Below are 17,251 nucleotides of genomic sequence, written 5' to 3' on the forward strand. Positions count from 1 at the left end.
AATCTATCCAACTAGTATCACTTTACTTGTATGTTTACTTTTTATTACAGCAACGATCACTAATTCCCATTAAAATTTTAATTATTTTCCTATTTATTGTTTTATGTAACAAGCTAAAATGTCACAACGATGTTTCTCAGCGTATTTATGTGGATGCGACATTCATTAGTTAACTTATGTCTGTACGTAGAAAATTGTTCCTAGTGGTATATTCTTGAAATAAAATATTAGTATTTCTTCAGGAATCATTTCTTAAAAAAAAAAAAAATTGTACACAGCATCGAAATGGCGGCTTGTCCTCGGTGGTGTGCTACGTCGAGGTGTGTTTTTGTGTGATTACATATAGATATATATCTGTGTTTTTACTCTGTAGGTGTACTTTTAGTACTTTTCTTTTTGTTACTCCCGAGTAGTCAAATAGTTTATCATTAACAGTGCTGTAGTTTGTAAATTGCGTAATTTAATAATTAATATGTAACTCGAGTGTGAACGTCTTTGAGTTTGATGCGTTTTGAACACTAGCCTTGTATGGTTAGGCCTACGTATTTTAACTAATATTTTCAAGTAACCAAGAGTTTTGTTCAGTATTTACTACATTTATTCAATGTATCTGAACTTCATCTTTATACATTAAATGGCCAGCTTGTGTTATTGCTGAGTGTAGTAAACTTTTTTTTTATTGGGTATTGTATTTGTAGTTTGTACTAACGTTGTAAATTGTAACTTTATTATAATTTATTAAATGATGAAGCTAAGAAAGTAAAAAAAGCTTCTTCAAGGGGCATTTGAGTATTGAATCATAATGTCACTTGGAAGTTGAATAGCTGTGTAATGCTAAGAATAAACCAATTTACTCTTCTCATCTAAAATTTACTTTTTAATGCTAAAAAATTTTTAAAACAATGACCTTTGTATTCATTATTGATGAAATCAAAGCAATTGTACAGATGTGAACATTTCTGACTCAAAGGTTTAATTCCATGTACGAGTTAACATACATACCTGGGCCAAAGGCTGTGCTGAGCAATGTACAAGTAATGTTGGGATAATTGTTTTTCTCTCACTTTTGATTGCTGGTGGATTGTTTGTTATTTCTACTTGTGTTTCTAGTAGCTATTTATAATATATTATAAAACCATACCCATATGGATCAAACCCAGTACAGAACATGAACTAAATTTATTAACATGAGTAATCAAATGTTGATGAAGACAATCGTCCTATTATGCCCTGTGGTGTTTTTTATAGAGTGATTAATTTATTAGATATAGATGGAGTTCTAGAAAATTTGGTATTATCCCTAACAGAGAGTGTAACAGGAACACAATGTTTTATGTTGGCTGTCAAAGAAAAAGCAAGATATTTTTATCAACTTAAGTTTCAGTGATGTTACCAGCTGGGAGTAATTTAAAATGGTCAAATTCATGTGGTATGATCTTTTTGAAATAATTGAGGGAATAGTTAAAAAAATTGATCAAGCCAGACCCCTGTATATAGTTGTTGCTTTAAATTCTCAAGACAAATATTAGAATAATCATGTGTTAATTTTTGTACCAGTGAACTATGTAACATTAAGACTTTGGAGCTTTGTGATGCACATACTAACTCAGTGTGTCAATTTATTTGTTTAGACAATATTCAATGAAAACTTGATTTATTTAACAAAATGATTTGACTAAGGTAAATCATATCATTTTTGTTTTTTGAGCTGAGAAAGTCTGCAAGCTGGAAAGGGAGGTATGGATAAATCATTGGTAATTTATTCTTAAAAGAAGGTAAGTAAGAAAAAGTAAAAGATATGGATGCTGTCAACGACAGGGCTGTGTAGAGTGACAAGAAAATATAAAATAAGTTCAAATAAACTCTTGGGGGATGTGAGTAACCAACCCTTATGTAATTCATGGCTAAAAGCTAATGCTTTATATAATTTTAATTTATTCTTTTACTGATATTTTGCTATGGATATTAGCTAGTTAAAATGCCAGACACACACTATTATGGTATAATCAGCTGATAGAGAAGACTAGGAATTAAGTGGCAAAGAAAATGTCCATGCTATTTTGTAACCTGAGTGACATCCAAAAAAATGTGAGCCAGAGAAAAGTAAATGAACATTTTCATAAAATTATATAGCTAATGGTTGAAAGTTTTCATATAACGAGTACAGCAAGGCTATGAATCCAGGGAAGGTGAAAGCATTGAAAATAGCTCAAAATGTAATGCAAGTAATAATGGAATTGCCCATATGTCAACTTAAATAAAGGTATTTTAGGTCTGACTATATTAGGCCTACTTCTACTCTTTGTCTTACTCTTGGTTAGTTGAGTTTACTGTTCGTAACTAAGATTGTAAATCAAAGAAACATAAAAACTCTAGTACTTTAGTAGGGGTATTTTTTTTTTTTTCAAGGGTAAAGAAGGAAAAATGAAGGTACATTTGTTGAAAGCACTAGGCCTGAGTTTCATCAGGTTTCTTTTAATTTTATCTGTAAAACTTTTTCGATCTTACATCATGAACAGAACAAATAGTTGAATATTTAATAGTAATAGCTTGAGTTTTCTAAGGATGTGATTTAAGAGTTAATATGTATCTTGCTTGAAAGTTGTTAGTTATCAGGCTTTACAATTGTTTTTGGGCATTTGTATAGAGGCACTTGAATACATTTAAGGTCTTCCGAGAAATGCTTGTATTGTAAATACAAATGCCTGACATGTTATTTGTAAACACTGTTCCTAATAGTACTTCTGTGATATTTGGAATTTTCTGTGGAATCATTAGAGTATATATTTGGGAGTATAACTTTTAGTAACAGAATTACAAACTGAGAGACTTTTAGTTTCAAGTGACCTTGTATATTCTAAAAACTGAAGTTGGTAAAGACTGAGACTTGTGATTAAGATGAGTAATTAACTACCAAGGGGCAATAATAAGGGAAGGTTTGCTTTCTCAAAAGTTTTTTAAATATTTCTTCTCCACATGATTTTATGTGGTAGCAGAATTGTTCGTTGATGATGAAATTACACCTAAATTTTCATTCAAGTTATTCATGTAAAGTACCACAGACATCTCGTATGCAAACTTAACTTTTTGTTTCTTTAAAACAAAATTAAAAGTATAAGCTGCCAATTTTACATTTTCATACAGACTTTGGAACATGTTAATCATACTATAGAAGTCATTATCTCTTAGTTTGAGAATATTTTATCTTTATATCAATACTTTATTTTTATTTCATGAATAGAAATTGTGCATAATATCAGCTATATTTTTATCACCAGTATCCTTGAACTGGTTTAGTTTTTGGCCAGTCTGATAAATAAACCATTTGTTTTTTAGAAGTTAATAATTACATTATTTAATGTTGTAGCAAGTGCAGATATATCAGGGTTTGGACCCCACCTCTATTATATTCATGACTATAAAGTTGTATCAGCAGACATGGATTTAAAGGCGGGGACCAAATCTTTTCACCTACTTTTTCAAAAGTAACTGATCATTAACGGTATAATAAGATATGAACTTAAATGTAATTTTAATTTTTTTTCTAAATGTAATGCCAACTATTTTAATTATAGGGTTTGAAAAGTTTGTCTTAAAAATGTTTTTTTATTTTTATATCGGTCACACTACAAGAAAAAGATATAAGCTCTGGAATCACTGAATTACAACCAGACTGAGCTTTTGTAGGCTTTCTAATCACTTTAATAATAAAAGTTAGTAGTAGTGTGCAGTTATAAGTAAATAATGAAAGTAATACAAATTTATCACTGCCAAATTATCAGTAGCACAAGTAGAGGTTTAGTACCCCCCCCCCCCACACACACACACAAAACAGTTTATTTTTAGTAACAATTTTTCAGTGTACATCTCTTAACAGCATTTACCATAATTTGGAATATGCATATGTTTGAAAAATGTTTAACCTAAATTCTCTATCTAGCCAGCTTTGACCTTTATTTTTTTCTGTGAATATCAGTATTGTTAATCAAATATCATAGTTACTAGTAATACTTTGTACAATTTTATTGGGGTGTTTTTATAGTAATAAAGTTCATTAACTTTATATAAAAATGTTTGAAAATGTCACAGAGTAATATATTTATCTTCTTCGACAAAAATTCAGTACCCAAAGTATGCTGTTAATTAAATTTTTAGGTTGTTACCATACTAAATTGCATGTATGATAATTTATGATTAACAAAGTAAATTACTCCTAAATTATCATACTTATACAGGATTTCTTTAGCTTTTCACAAATTTTTGAGAAATTGTATAGGTTAATTGTAATTATTTAAAAATTTTAACTAAAAATATTTCAGGAACAATATTTTGTCATTTATTTAGTGTAATACATGGAGAAAAATCATTCAGCTGCAAAGGTTTTTGCCTGAATAAAAAAAATATACATTTGTTGCTTTTTCTAAAATTTTCTGTCTATTCCAAACAATAACTATTTTTGCTAGACACTTGTCACCCCTTGAGCATATTTTATCCATTTCTTGATTTTCAAGGGTTTTCTTTAGTTTTTGAACAGGCCTTTGTTGAAACCTTATTATAGTGCCACATCAGATGCTTTGATCATTTACTAATGGAATAGTTTTGAAAACTGCTATAAAGAAAAAGTTTAAATATGATTGGATAGAACAAGAATTAGACTATCACATAATAATATAGTAGTAGCTCCCTAGTAGCTCAGCAGTAAGTCTGATTAGAAAGCTAAAAACTGGGTATTGATACCCATGGTGAGCACAACACACAGCCCATTATATAGCTTTGTGCTTAACAACATACAAACAATAATATTATAAATATATTGGTTTAAAAATGTTCTTTTTTATTGTTGGTGTAAGCATTTTTTTCACTTCCTTTCAGAGTGAATTGTGAAAATATTTGTGTTAAATTGTATCTGTGTAAAAGGTACAGAATTTTTTTTCATTGAGAAGACATCAGATAACTTGATAACTTTATACAGTTTAGAGATGGACTGAATGGGTAACAAAGAAAACTATTACAAACTATTTTTACTGTACATGTCATTAAGAAACGTATAGTGTTTGGAGAAGGTTTTGTCATCAGCAGGTACATGTTTACCTAGACACAGGAATATATATACAATATAAAACACAGTTACATAACTGGAGATTGCTTATAACTTAATAAAGGTATCTTATTGATGTTTGACTCTGTTGAAAATTACTTTTTGATATACTGTGATTTTGAGTTGCAATTTTTATAAGCACAAGTTTTTTGTTTTTTTTTACTATGTTCATCAAATAAACTAAAATAGTTAAATCTGATAAGTTCATTGTGTAGTGAGCATGGTAGGTGATTGCAAAATATTCTGATGACTCAAATATTTACTGAATATAATTTTCAGATTTATCATTTTCCAACAAAAAACATGGCATAACTATTTCTGTTTACAATCCTGGTATGTTTTAAATGTGGAGTTACTACATATTTAAATAAAAGAAACATAGTGGTAACTACATGTTGGTATTTAGCAATTTATTTACTGAGTAAGAAATGTCCATGAAATGTATGGCAAATAAAAATAGGAAGTTTAAAACATAATAATAATAATGCATTAGTTAAAAAAAGTTATGAAGGTAGCACACATCCATTTTTTTGCTTGTATGGGTTGTAGAAGGAGTGTATTAATAATCTCATCAGTTTATCAATTAGCAAATGCCACTAATTGCCCAGTTCTACTGAAGTGTAGTTAGACTTATAAAAGTTTATTTTCATATCTGAACCAGCTGATCATTGATAAAACATGGAGTCATTCAATATAATTTAGATAAAATACTTGTATGATAGTATCGTAGAGCTATTAGAAACCTAATGAATTAATGTGTGATAGATAAGCCAGAGAGGTGTATGATTTAATTTTTTTTTAAATTATCACTATCCAAATATATTTGTAAATATTTGAACAGAACTTCTCTTGCAATTTAAGGCCTTTAACATTCTATCAACTGCTTTAGTTTTAATATGCTTACCCCAAGTTTTAAATTCCCCAACCTTTTTGAACACCTAAAATCACTCACACTGTGATATAACACTTTGTGTGTGTTAGTATTGACAAAAAATGGCCAGATGACAAGTAACTTATGCTTGTGTTATCATTAATAAAACTGACAAACATAGTAAAATAATTCTAAACCAAGTATAGAGTTTACTTTTTTTTAACAAACAGTTTTAAACTGTGTATCCAATAATATTGATTGCCTTGGCCATATTCTGATATCAATTTTTTTTGGTCACTGTTTGTATAACAAATAACTTTTCTCTTCGTCTGGCTTCTTTTATTTTTACAGCCAAGCTGTTTTTGGTTTAGCTTTCATATCTTTTAGTGAAATACATATACCTTTATTATACATGCATTTAACAACAAAACAATCCTTGTTAATGTTAGCACTAGGCACACACAACAAGTTAATACCACACTCCTATAATGAGTAACAGTCAAAACTTGGACAATTCTGGCCAGAGCCTGCCAGTCAGCCAAAACCACTTCGTAAGCTTATATATTAGTAGGTACGTGTGAATAAACTGTGGACAGTAAACACACACTCCTCACATAGTGAATAATACTTTAATACAAGCAAGTCCTGTGGTTATATAGCTAGCACAGGCTACAATGTGCACACGAGCATATAGGCTTACGTGTGTTGAAAATAAACTTACAATCAAATTTACTAGCTTGGACAAAGAATTAATGGCTGTCAACAAACAATTAAAATTTGTGAGTCTCACGTGCTTACACTGGAAACCAGTCTAAATTTCATCTATGGCACAGAGGATTTAAAGTTGTACAAGGGCTTTACAAGAAAACTACTTGTCAGAATTCCATGAAGTTTTGCACGAAAACAAAAGTAATGGTATTGTTTATCTCTGGAAAGTTTAAAGGAAATTTAAAATCTAGATTTTGCTTTAGATAAAAACCAGCCTTGTAGACCATAAAACTTAGTGTTTCAAGCCATAACTGCTATTGCTTGTAGACTGAACATGGAGGAAATAGTGATATTAATTTCAAAGCAGTTGGACAAAGATTGAGATGATGGCTGAGGTTTGAAAATTATACATGCATTCTATAAAAACAAATTGAGTGTGTGAAAATGAACAATATAATCATATTCGGCTAGGCTATATCTTAGCAATGGTTCAAGGATTTATTTCATTTTTTATGTGATAACTACTAATGTCACGATAGTTTACAGTCTTGAATATCTAAAGTGTAGCTGTTACAATGTGTAAGTTTCAGAGGGGCTGATTTTGTACATTGCAATCATGTTGTGTAAAAAGACTTGATGGTGGCTGCAAGTTTTGGGGGAATGTGCTTACTTTCTCCTTGGCTACACAACTCACTACTGTAAGTCTTGACCAAAATGTTACTATTTAGTTTCATACATTTTTTTTTCACTTCAAGTTTTATTAGCTTTTATGCAAACAGTTTGAATGTAACAATCCTTTTGGTCTTGGCATAGGCAGGTCCTCTATTTATATGCAAGACTTCTGATTTGGAGAATAATGGATAGTGTCAACAAAGAGCTTCATAAACTGCAAGAAATTGGGAGCAGTCATCCATCCAGAGATGTGTTGTTCCTGTTGATCTAAGTGCAATGACACTAATGGTTATCCCTATAATGTACACAGAGAAAAATAAACATTGACAGCATTGCTCACATCACAAAGCAACTAATTGTCATCTCACTGCTTACATTATTGCACCACCTTTGTTGACAGCCTAAGCCCTAAGTTGCAGTTATTTTATCTGCCTTCTAGACATATTGACATCCAAACATAAACTCTTCTCTTGCATTCATTGTTTCAAGATTGTCAGAGGAAGCTTGAACCTGGCACACTTTGCTCTGAGGCTGTTTCTCTACCAGCTGATCAACAGGTGTTATGTCTAAAGAAGATACCCACCCATTTTGCCTGTTACATAATCTCCATTCAAGCAAGGCTCATTCTCAAGTTAGAACATGACACTTAACTCAGTTTGTCATCCAAAAGTCATCAAAGTACAATTCTTTCCAACTGTCCTCTAGCCAATAATGCAGTTGTATATAGTATTCTAGGCCAATCACTGAGCTGAGAGTTAATGCAAGAATTGGTGAGATAACCTGCTAACTGTAATATAAGTATTAATGTTATGATTACTAGTGTGCAACTTCATTTTTACTAAAAATAACCATATCTTCCTCCTCCTAAAAACACGTTTTAAAATAGCATATTGGGTTTGTGATAATGAATGAAAAAAGTGTCCTTCACCATTTCAAAAAATTGTCTTGCATGGTAAATCAATTAATATTTATAAAATTAGAATCTCATGATTATAATCCATTATCTGTTGACCAGATTTCTGTTTGTATAATCTGCCAATACATACATGTATCAACAGCCTGACTAAGAAGCTTGTGCAAAATTTCAATAATAATCTTTTATCTATACAAACCCCAATCTAACCACACACCACATTTTTGTTTGTTATTGCATTATCACTTCTCTGATATTATTAAAGACCACTTCTGTTTAAGTGTAAAATGTTGATAAACAAATGCTTAGTAGCTTGTTTTTTCTTATGTAGTACTCCATTCTCATTCTCCTATGTGAAAAGGACCACTTGAAATTTTACATTGAAAGAGCATGTTAAGCTGAATGAGGATTGAATTTGGTAAAAGAAAAACTTTGCAAACAAACCTTTAAAATAGTCTGTAAAACTCACTTTTTTAACCCTTTTTCCTGAAATATCACAAGTGAAGTGTAGGATGTAGGAAGTGTATTTGCATACAACAGTAGATTTACATAAGCTCTAATAAACTTGCAGAGTTCGAAAGTAACACTTGGAAATATACTGTAGGTGAAAGGGGACAATCCTTCATTTTAACAAGTTTTTCATTTTTAATTTAATTAAAAGGTATCAAAAATATTTCAGATGCTTTTTTATTTATTTTTTAACTTGTTTTATAGAATTTAAGGCACATGATGTGCTTGTTTACATCTAGGTTGTACTACTGTAGCTATATTTGCAAGCAGACATTATTGTTAACCACAAACTTTTGTTATATGTAACTTGAAAAAGAATTAAAATAAATATTGGCAGACCATTATATTTTATTATTTTTATTAAAAATAGTCTCTAAGCTGACCATTGTTCCTGCATACTTCTGAATGTTTTATGCATGAAATGCTTAAATGTCAGTTTCAAATTAATGCTATTTATAATTGTAATATTTTAAAATATAGTGTTTAAAAATTTGTATGTTAAATTTTGTGATAGTTCTGTAGTACATTAACCTTAACAAATTTTCATATTATCCTTATCAGCTCCTATTTAAATATGCATGATTTATCTGATCATCACTAATACCTAAATAACATCACAGATTTTGCTATAAGTTTTTTGTACCCTATTGTTCATACATCAAAATAAATATATGTGAAAATGAGATAAAGCACTTACACAGTTTTCAGTGAGTAATTTTTTTTAACCTGTTAATTATTATTACTACGTAATTCACGGTGAGTAACTGAATTTTTAATTCCTTTTTTGTATTAATTGAATGGCTTGCAATGAGTTGTATGCTTACTGTAGAAACTAGATGTAAGATTAGAAACTTGCTAATTACAATAATATTTGAGGAGTAATTACAATATGTACTTTTTATTTGTTCAATTTTTTTAATAAACTTAACTTCTCTAAAATGTCTTAAATACTTTAATGATTATTCTAAAAATTAATTTAACATCACAACTTATATTCAGAAGAGCTAGGTGATTAGTGGAATTGGATATTTAATCAGTTGTCAAACTCAATAATCAATTACATTTAACTAATTGATTATTCACATGAAACATTTAATATTTGGAACAATCAAAAAGAATAATAATTAGAAACACTAATATTGATTAGCTGATTATTTTCATCATAATTATCTTATAAAAAAACTAATTTGATTGATGCTCATATGTAATCAGTTATACTGAATTAATTGCCCAGCTCTAATATTTAGAATCCTAAACTTGTAAAGAAATGGGTATCCTTCACTAGAGTGGAAGAGCATGTTCCACTTTATGAATATTAGAATATGGATCATATGATCCTCCTTGTCTGTGGAGAGTAATGTAACCAAGACTGACCTTTCTTTTTTCATGAAAATGTGTTGATTAATTTTGCATTATATATATACTTGGATTTAGCAAAACTTTTAGGTATTTTTTTTTAAACTGATTAGCTTAAAAAGAAATATTGTAATGAAACTGGTTAAAGTGTGATGATACAATACACTTATAATTTGTTTTATGTTCTTTCAGCTCATTTAGAAACTAGAAAATACCCCATAAGGACCCAAGCTCCGACACTCGTGGCACACACTGTTGACAATCTGAGGCATCTTTTTATTGGCATTTACTTCTCTTTAATTTGGAAAATTGTAACTGAAGTTTTTTATACAAACTTATACTTTAGTCGTGGGTATAAAGAAGAAAAATAGAACTTACTGACAATTAGAGAGCTTGATAAACAACAACAAAAAAAGAACTTCACAGAACCTTGCCATCATTTTCCAAGATCAAATTTTATTTATTAGTGTATTGGCTAACTGTAATTTCAAGCAACCATGTCAAGCCCTCAGTGGAAGGTAAGAATGAATTAAAATATATGCTTAGCTGTTAAGTTTTATGTATGTGAAATATACATACACAGCAAATTGCAAACCACTATTTCTAAACATGATTAATGAATCCATCTCTTTATAGCATTACTACTTTTAGTGATAGTAATTTTCAACTATGAAACTTTTCTTAATGTTAATGTTTTTACCTCTGGATACAAGTACATCTGACTTGAGTGGGTTTAATTTTAACTAAGGTATGACTGATTTCTAGCATTAGCCTATCTGTAGAGAGCCAAAAGTTCAATATGAATTTAACTTTGTGTACATAAGATAATTAAGAAAAATAAAATTAATTCCACTTTACTATTTAGGTAATACTAAATGTTAATTTTTTGTTTACATGTTTATTGTATTTATATGGAACAGTTCCAGATTTATGGGATATTATTCACTTTGTTTTTGCCTATATTTGTAAAAGGATATTAATGACAGTATTCAGGGTTATACACATAGGTTTCTAAAAGCTTTAATATACCAAGAAATAGTGAAGTGAATAGCTTTTCTTGGGAGATCAGTTGTTTAATTTATAGACATATAGTTATTACTTGAAATTTAATTATATAATATATAATGCAATTCATACCAAAGGTTCCCAATCTATGGGGCATGTCTCCCCTCCCCATTGGAAGGAGCAGTATTGCAAAAGAGATTTGCGGGATATTGTAGGACAGCCTGGGCATCTCAAATTTGAAAGTAATTGATGATGGGGAAGGGAAAGTGTATAGTTATTGCCCCATTTATTTTATCATATTTGAATTGCTAGAAGCAGAAGGTATTTTTTATAGATATATAAGGGGCACAAGGAAAAATTGTTATTCTATACGGTACATTACCTCCGCTTACATAAATAGCTATTCTTGTTCAGCAAAAAAAATTATCTATGTCACAAGCCTTCTATCTCCTCTCCATTGGAATTGACTGATTCCAATACATCTCTCATGCAAATCATTGTGTCAATAAGAGTGCGACATACTCTCATGACACATGTGACTCCCTCTATTCCATTCTACCAAACTGTCACTTCTCGTTTGGCAGTACTCGTGTTCAGACATTTTTTTATTTTGGTGCTCTTAATGTGAATCATGATTTTAATAGTTTAATTTCTGAAGTGGGATTTCTTCATTGTTATTTTTTTCTTTATATTGAAAAAATCTTTTAATTTAACTTAATTTTGCCATCTATATATTTTTTCTCACACTCGCATATTTTACATCAAACACTTTTGTTTGATTTTCTCCAGACTGGGGGAGATTGATCATTATATGGGTCAACTTTCTTCTTCTTAACTTGCCCCTCTAATCCTCCTGAACAAGTCGAGCCTGTTCGGGCCAATAAAGATTTGATAGCCTTTTTACACCACCAGATTTTGATGTATTTTTCTCTATCCCTCCTGCAGAATCATCTAGGCCTAATATGGCAGTTTTTGACATGATTTTTCAGGTATGTTAAATTTTATCCACTTCCCCATTTTTCTATGATTTCTTATTACCTCCTTTGTCCCTGATACCCTTTTCCTTTCCCATGACTTGGGATCCTGCCACCAGCTTTCATCTGTCCTAGGAGGTACAAGATTTTCTGTTTCTACAGGCTGTTGCTCCTGTTCATCTTTCTCCAGGCTTTTATTCCAGTCTGTTTGTTGTCGTTATGCCAAACCAGAGACTGGCGGTCTGTACTAGGTTTGTCCTGCCTCATTCTAAATTTCAATCTGCCCTGTTTTACCTTGGAGTCATTTCTCACCCTTAGGTGGGCTTTTTCTCCAGGCTTATCAATGACAAAAAGGAATGTCTTGAATGATTATTTGCATATCCTAATATTTCATCACTCATGACTCTCCTGTTTATTCTTCACAGAGTGGTTTCTCTGTTTTGTGCACTGCCCTTTGGACTTGCTTCAGCCCTGTATGTTTTGTCAGGCATTCAGAGCATTCATTCATCACTTATGTGCTCTCGGGTTGCACTTTCCTCTTTCATTGGTTGACTGGCTACTGTTCACTAGTTCTGAACAGATTCCATCTGTTACCCTTATCAGCTGCTTCTGAAGGTGGCTATAGTTGGCTGTTAATCAAGTTGGAGAAGTCCTTACTGCAACCTATCTAAAATTTTGTCCATTTAGGTGTTTTTCTACTCACATCTCAGTTGGGCCTACCCTTCTCCTCTTCAACTTTGTTCAATGAGTTTTTAGTTTGATTACAGCTTGCAAAGTTCTATCACTTTAGGGGATATGATCTTCCATGGTAGCCTTTATCCCCTAGGTCAAGCTCATATGTGGGCTCTTTTGTGGGCTTTTCATGACCAATGGAATTTTTCAGGGATCCTTTGTTGCCTCTTATTACCCTTCCTCCTACCCTTGTCGTCGATCGGGGTTGGTGGTCAGATAGGACTCGCACATCAGTGGGTTTCCTTCTTCCTCTTCCTCATCCGGTTTTCCACATTTCTTAGATGCATCCCTTCGGGGATGAAGGGCGTGGGTTGATCAACTGGGGTTTTTGGTCTGTGACCATGAAGTCTTATATTATCAACCTTCTGGAGCTTCTTGCTGTAGGTAGTGTTTTGGTTCATTTTCTCCATCTGGCCAGAAATTGTCTGGTAATGATCCATTCTGACATTTCTTCAGTGGTTGCTTATCTCAATCACCAGGGCAGCACCCATTCTCCATCCCGCTGTATTCATACATTGAATCTTCTTTTTGGGCCCACATTCTTGATATTCCTATCATTGTGTGTCATGTTCCAGGTGCTTTCACTCTTGTTGTGGACTAGATTTCTTTCCAGACAACATTTATCTGATGGAGTGGTCTCTCAATTATTTTTGTTTTCCAGTGGTTTTGACTTCAGTGGGGTACTCCTCACATTGAGGCTTTTGCTACATCCCTTAATCATAAATTGTCTTGGTTTTGGTCTCCGGTCCCTCATCTGCATGCTCTGGCTATCGATGTTTTCAGCCAGGATTGGATCTACACATTTGTCTATCCTCTTGTTCTCCTTCTTCTCTGGGTAATTTCATTCTTCATTGACACTCCATGTTCAATTCTTCTGATAGCTCTTTCCTGGCCATCTCAGCTGTGGTTCCTGTCGCTTCTCCAGCCCCAACTTCCTACTCCGTTACCTTTTTCCCTCTGTTTCTGTCTTAGCCACTCTCAGTCACTGGTATTTCATCCAGACCTTCCTGTCCTCTGTCTTCATGCCTGGTTTTCCTCTGGTCATTGGAAAGGTGATCTAGCTTCTCCAGATAGTTAGCCACTTTCTGGCTTGTTTCATTCACCCTTCCTACATGGAAGTTTCTCAAAGTAAATGGAATTTTTCTGTCGTTAGTTTCTGGATTCAGGGTTTTCCCATGATCAACCCACTGTTCTTAGTCATGCAGATTTCCTCTCTTACCTTCTGTCTCCTCAGTTTCGAATTTTGGGGTAGTCATGTCCCACAACTTTAATTTTTCCCGATCGTGCAGTTATTTACTTCACCTGCACTTTACCTGTGGATGTGTTCCTTCCAGATTTGTCATTAGCCATAGCATGCTGCCCTTCCAGATGGGGGATATTAATCTGGTTTTCCACAGCCTCACTTTGCCTACGTTTGAACCACTCTCCCAGTGCTCCTTGTTTTCCTTCTTCTCCTATTCGCCTGTGAATTTTAGGGGTCTGTTTTCTATGCCTTCATTGTTTCATGTACTCCTTATCTTTCTTCATATCTTCTCCTTTCTCCGGATCATTTTTCCTCCCTGACACTTTGGAGGCTCGTGAGGATAACTCCGCCATTTAGCCACTTTCTTTTCATTCCATTTCACACCTTTATCCCCGTCCTGATCTGGATAACTTCTATATTCTGTATGTGCTCTTCTCTATTATATTGCCTACACGGCTTCCTTCTATGTTGTCCATTCCTGCCTCTTTCTCCCTTGGCAACAGTCCTCTGTTCATGTTCTTTCTCCTTCCTCATTTACCATTTGGGTTTGGCTTTTCATTTGATTGGCTTCTTCCTCTTTATCATGTTTCTTCCATCCTTTGTTCCATGTGTTTTCTCAACTAGTTCGACACCTTAACTTTTCATTGACATTTCATCTTCGTCATCCTTTGGAGGTAATTCTTCAGTTGGGCATGTGGACTACCCATGATATGTTCTTCTCTCACTATTTGCATCGGATCACGGTTTTCTTCTTCTTCAGGTTATCTTCTTTCACCATTCTAGAACATCAGAATTCAGTGAGACTTTGATTGGGTAAGTTTTTTTCAATTATAATTTTTTCTTTCTAAGGGTCCTTTTCCCTTTTATTAATGCTCATTGTTTGGATCCCACTCTGTGACAAGTGGTGACTGACCAGATATTCTTTAAGTGTTCATATCCACACTGTCAAGCTATGTCAACTTGCATATTATAATTCCATGGCCATGCAATGCACACTGCAGAGATGGTATTTTACATAAGATTACTTGTAGGTTTTTCCTCACTATACAATTGCTTCATAAGTTTGTCACATCCGGACTGTACCAACCCATGGACTTCATGGGTAAAGCAAAAGAGGATAGTTGCCCATCCCTGCCATGCCTTATGTTGAATAAATTGGTATGGTCTGCTTTTAAAAATAGGGTTTCATAGTCACCCATTGCACTGTTTCAGGTGTTATCCTTCCTCTGGAGTCTCGACTGTGTTTTAGCCGCTTTTATTTTAGTGGAGTTTGAGAGTCCTTACTACTTTCCAGTTTCAAGCTGCTGGGGTTGTGGACCATGGAGGCATCCTCATGAATGAGGTAATGAAATACAAACAAACAATAGGAATGATTATAAAACCATTCAGTTGAGAGTAGGGTGGTGGTGTTCTGCTGGTGTGGATGTGATATCCTCCAATATGAAACACAAAAACAAATGGGAGTGAGACGTCGAAATTGCTGTACCCCCCTCGATTGTGATCCCCTATGTGGATGTCAGTTTCCAGTAGAACCAATCAACATAAGTCTTCTCACATGTCAATATTCCTCCCTCATTTATACTCCATCAGTGTTGTGGGCCAAGTGGAGGTAATTGCGGATTGTAACAGTTCTTTCCCTTCCACTATTCCTTGATGATTTTTTATTCCGAGGATGTTAATGTGCTTGGGGTGGTTTAGATCAATTTCACATTTGAGGGAGATGGTTTACGTTATGTAGACATCTTTTTGATAATGGATGTCGGGTTCCCAGATCGATCTATCAATTTATCATTTTCATATGCGCCCAGTTCATGAGTCGGGGGATACTAGATACTACCCCCTGCATGGATGTCGGTTCTCAGTGGCATGGATTTTGGATGTAGTTGACTTGCCGTATACAGTCTGTCACATCCCAGCTACTCTACACCTAGGAGCACGTCCTTATTATTTTACCCCCTTTTTAATTTCTGGGACTGAACTTCATAAATAATGCATGGTTTGAATCACTTTCTGGCCATAGTTCTCTCCCAAATGGATGTTCTCCTCTGTTTTCTATCCATATATGGGACATCTTTCTACAATGGACAAAGAGTATGCCTGGTTCAGAAGTAGTGTGGTTCCCCACATTAGATCTTAGAATCTGACTGTCTCATCTTAGGGAGTGTCCTTCAGATGCTTCTTTCTTTCCCTCGCACTGGTCCCCCCACCTATTCAATGTGGGATTCTAACTATTTATGTGAGAGGAGGTAATGTACCGTATCAGAAGTTATAATTTTCCAACACTGAAAATGTATTTCTGATAGGTACTTACCTCCTCTCATACTGTGATTCCATCTTCTGCCAAAACTTGAAGTGATAGTTGGTAGAATGGAATAGAGGGAGTCACATGTGTCATGAGAGTATGTGGCACTCTTATTGGCGGAGAGTTGGTGCATCATGATTTGCATGAGAGATGCATTGGAATCAATCAATTCCAATGAAGAGGAGATAGAAGGCTTGTGGTGAGCACCTTTCAGATATCGAGTGCACACTTGTACATCAAATTTTAAAGTTTAACATAATAATTCTAAGTATTTCAACAATTTTTTACTTGAAAATATTTTAGAATTGTTTTTTTTATATAGTGCAATTCACAAAGAAATTTTAAAAAATGTTCTAACTTACATTCTTTAACAACTTTGAGGATTCTCATTGGTAAGCAATGCATGGATTTTTTTTTCAAATTTGCTGGCCTTGTACAGCTTATATTTGCTGAGAAATCATCATTCCTGGAGAATACAATTAACCAACCTTGTTTCTCTGTTCATTTTCCCTCTATGTGTGAAATTTGTTTAATTACAGGACTATTTTCCCACTTTTTGTGAATTCACAGCATATGGTGTAACAATTACTAATGGAGCTAATTTTACTAAATAGCTACAGGCATAACTTAAATACTATTAGATAGAGCACACTAAGAGTGGATTATAAGCTGTTTTTTCATATATGAAGTGATGTGAGAAGTAATTTGTGGTTTCTTGGAAAGTGATTTAAATGACACTCCTGAAAAGAACCAGGGAATTTAGTGGGAAAATTATAAACTTAAGAACAAGCCACAGATCTGTGATTTTTTCTAATTTCTTTAGACATCTTTTTTGTTCCTGAAAACATTTTTGTGTTAAATTATATT

General features: G+C 33.1%; 1 protein-coding gene across 1 annotated transcript in view; it reads left to right on the forward strand.

Moving 5' to 3' along the window:
* The first annotated feature begins 237 nt into the window (after positions 1-237).
* Positions 238-17,251, forward strand: part of LOC106460697 (cold shock domain-containing protein E1-like) — a 57,526-nt gene continuing 40,512 nt past the window's right edge. Inside the window, exons 1-2 of the mRNA XM_013920429.2 lie at positions 238-320; positions 10,321-10,646. Of these exons, the coding sequence (XP_013775883.1) occupies positions 10,626-10,646 (21 nt within the window). The 5' untranslated portion in view covers positions 238-320; positions 10,321-10,625. The remainder of the gene's footprint in view (positions 321-10,320; positions 10,647-17,251) is intronic.

This window comes from Limulus polyphemus, unplaced genomic scaffold (genome assembly GCF_000517525.1).
Source record: "Limulus polyphemus unplaced genomic scaffold, Limulus_polyphemus-2.1.2 Scaffold817, whole genome shotgun sequence".
Taxonomy (NCBI): domain Eukaryota; kingdom Metazoa; phylum Arthropoda; class Merostomata; order Xiphosura; family Limulidae; genus Limulus; species Limulus polyphemus.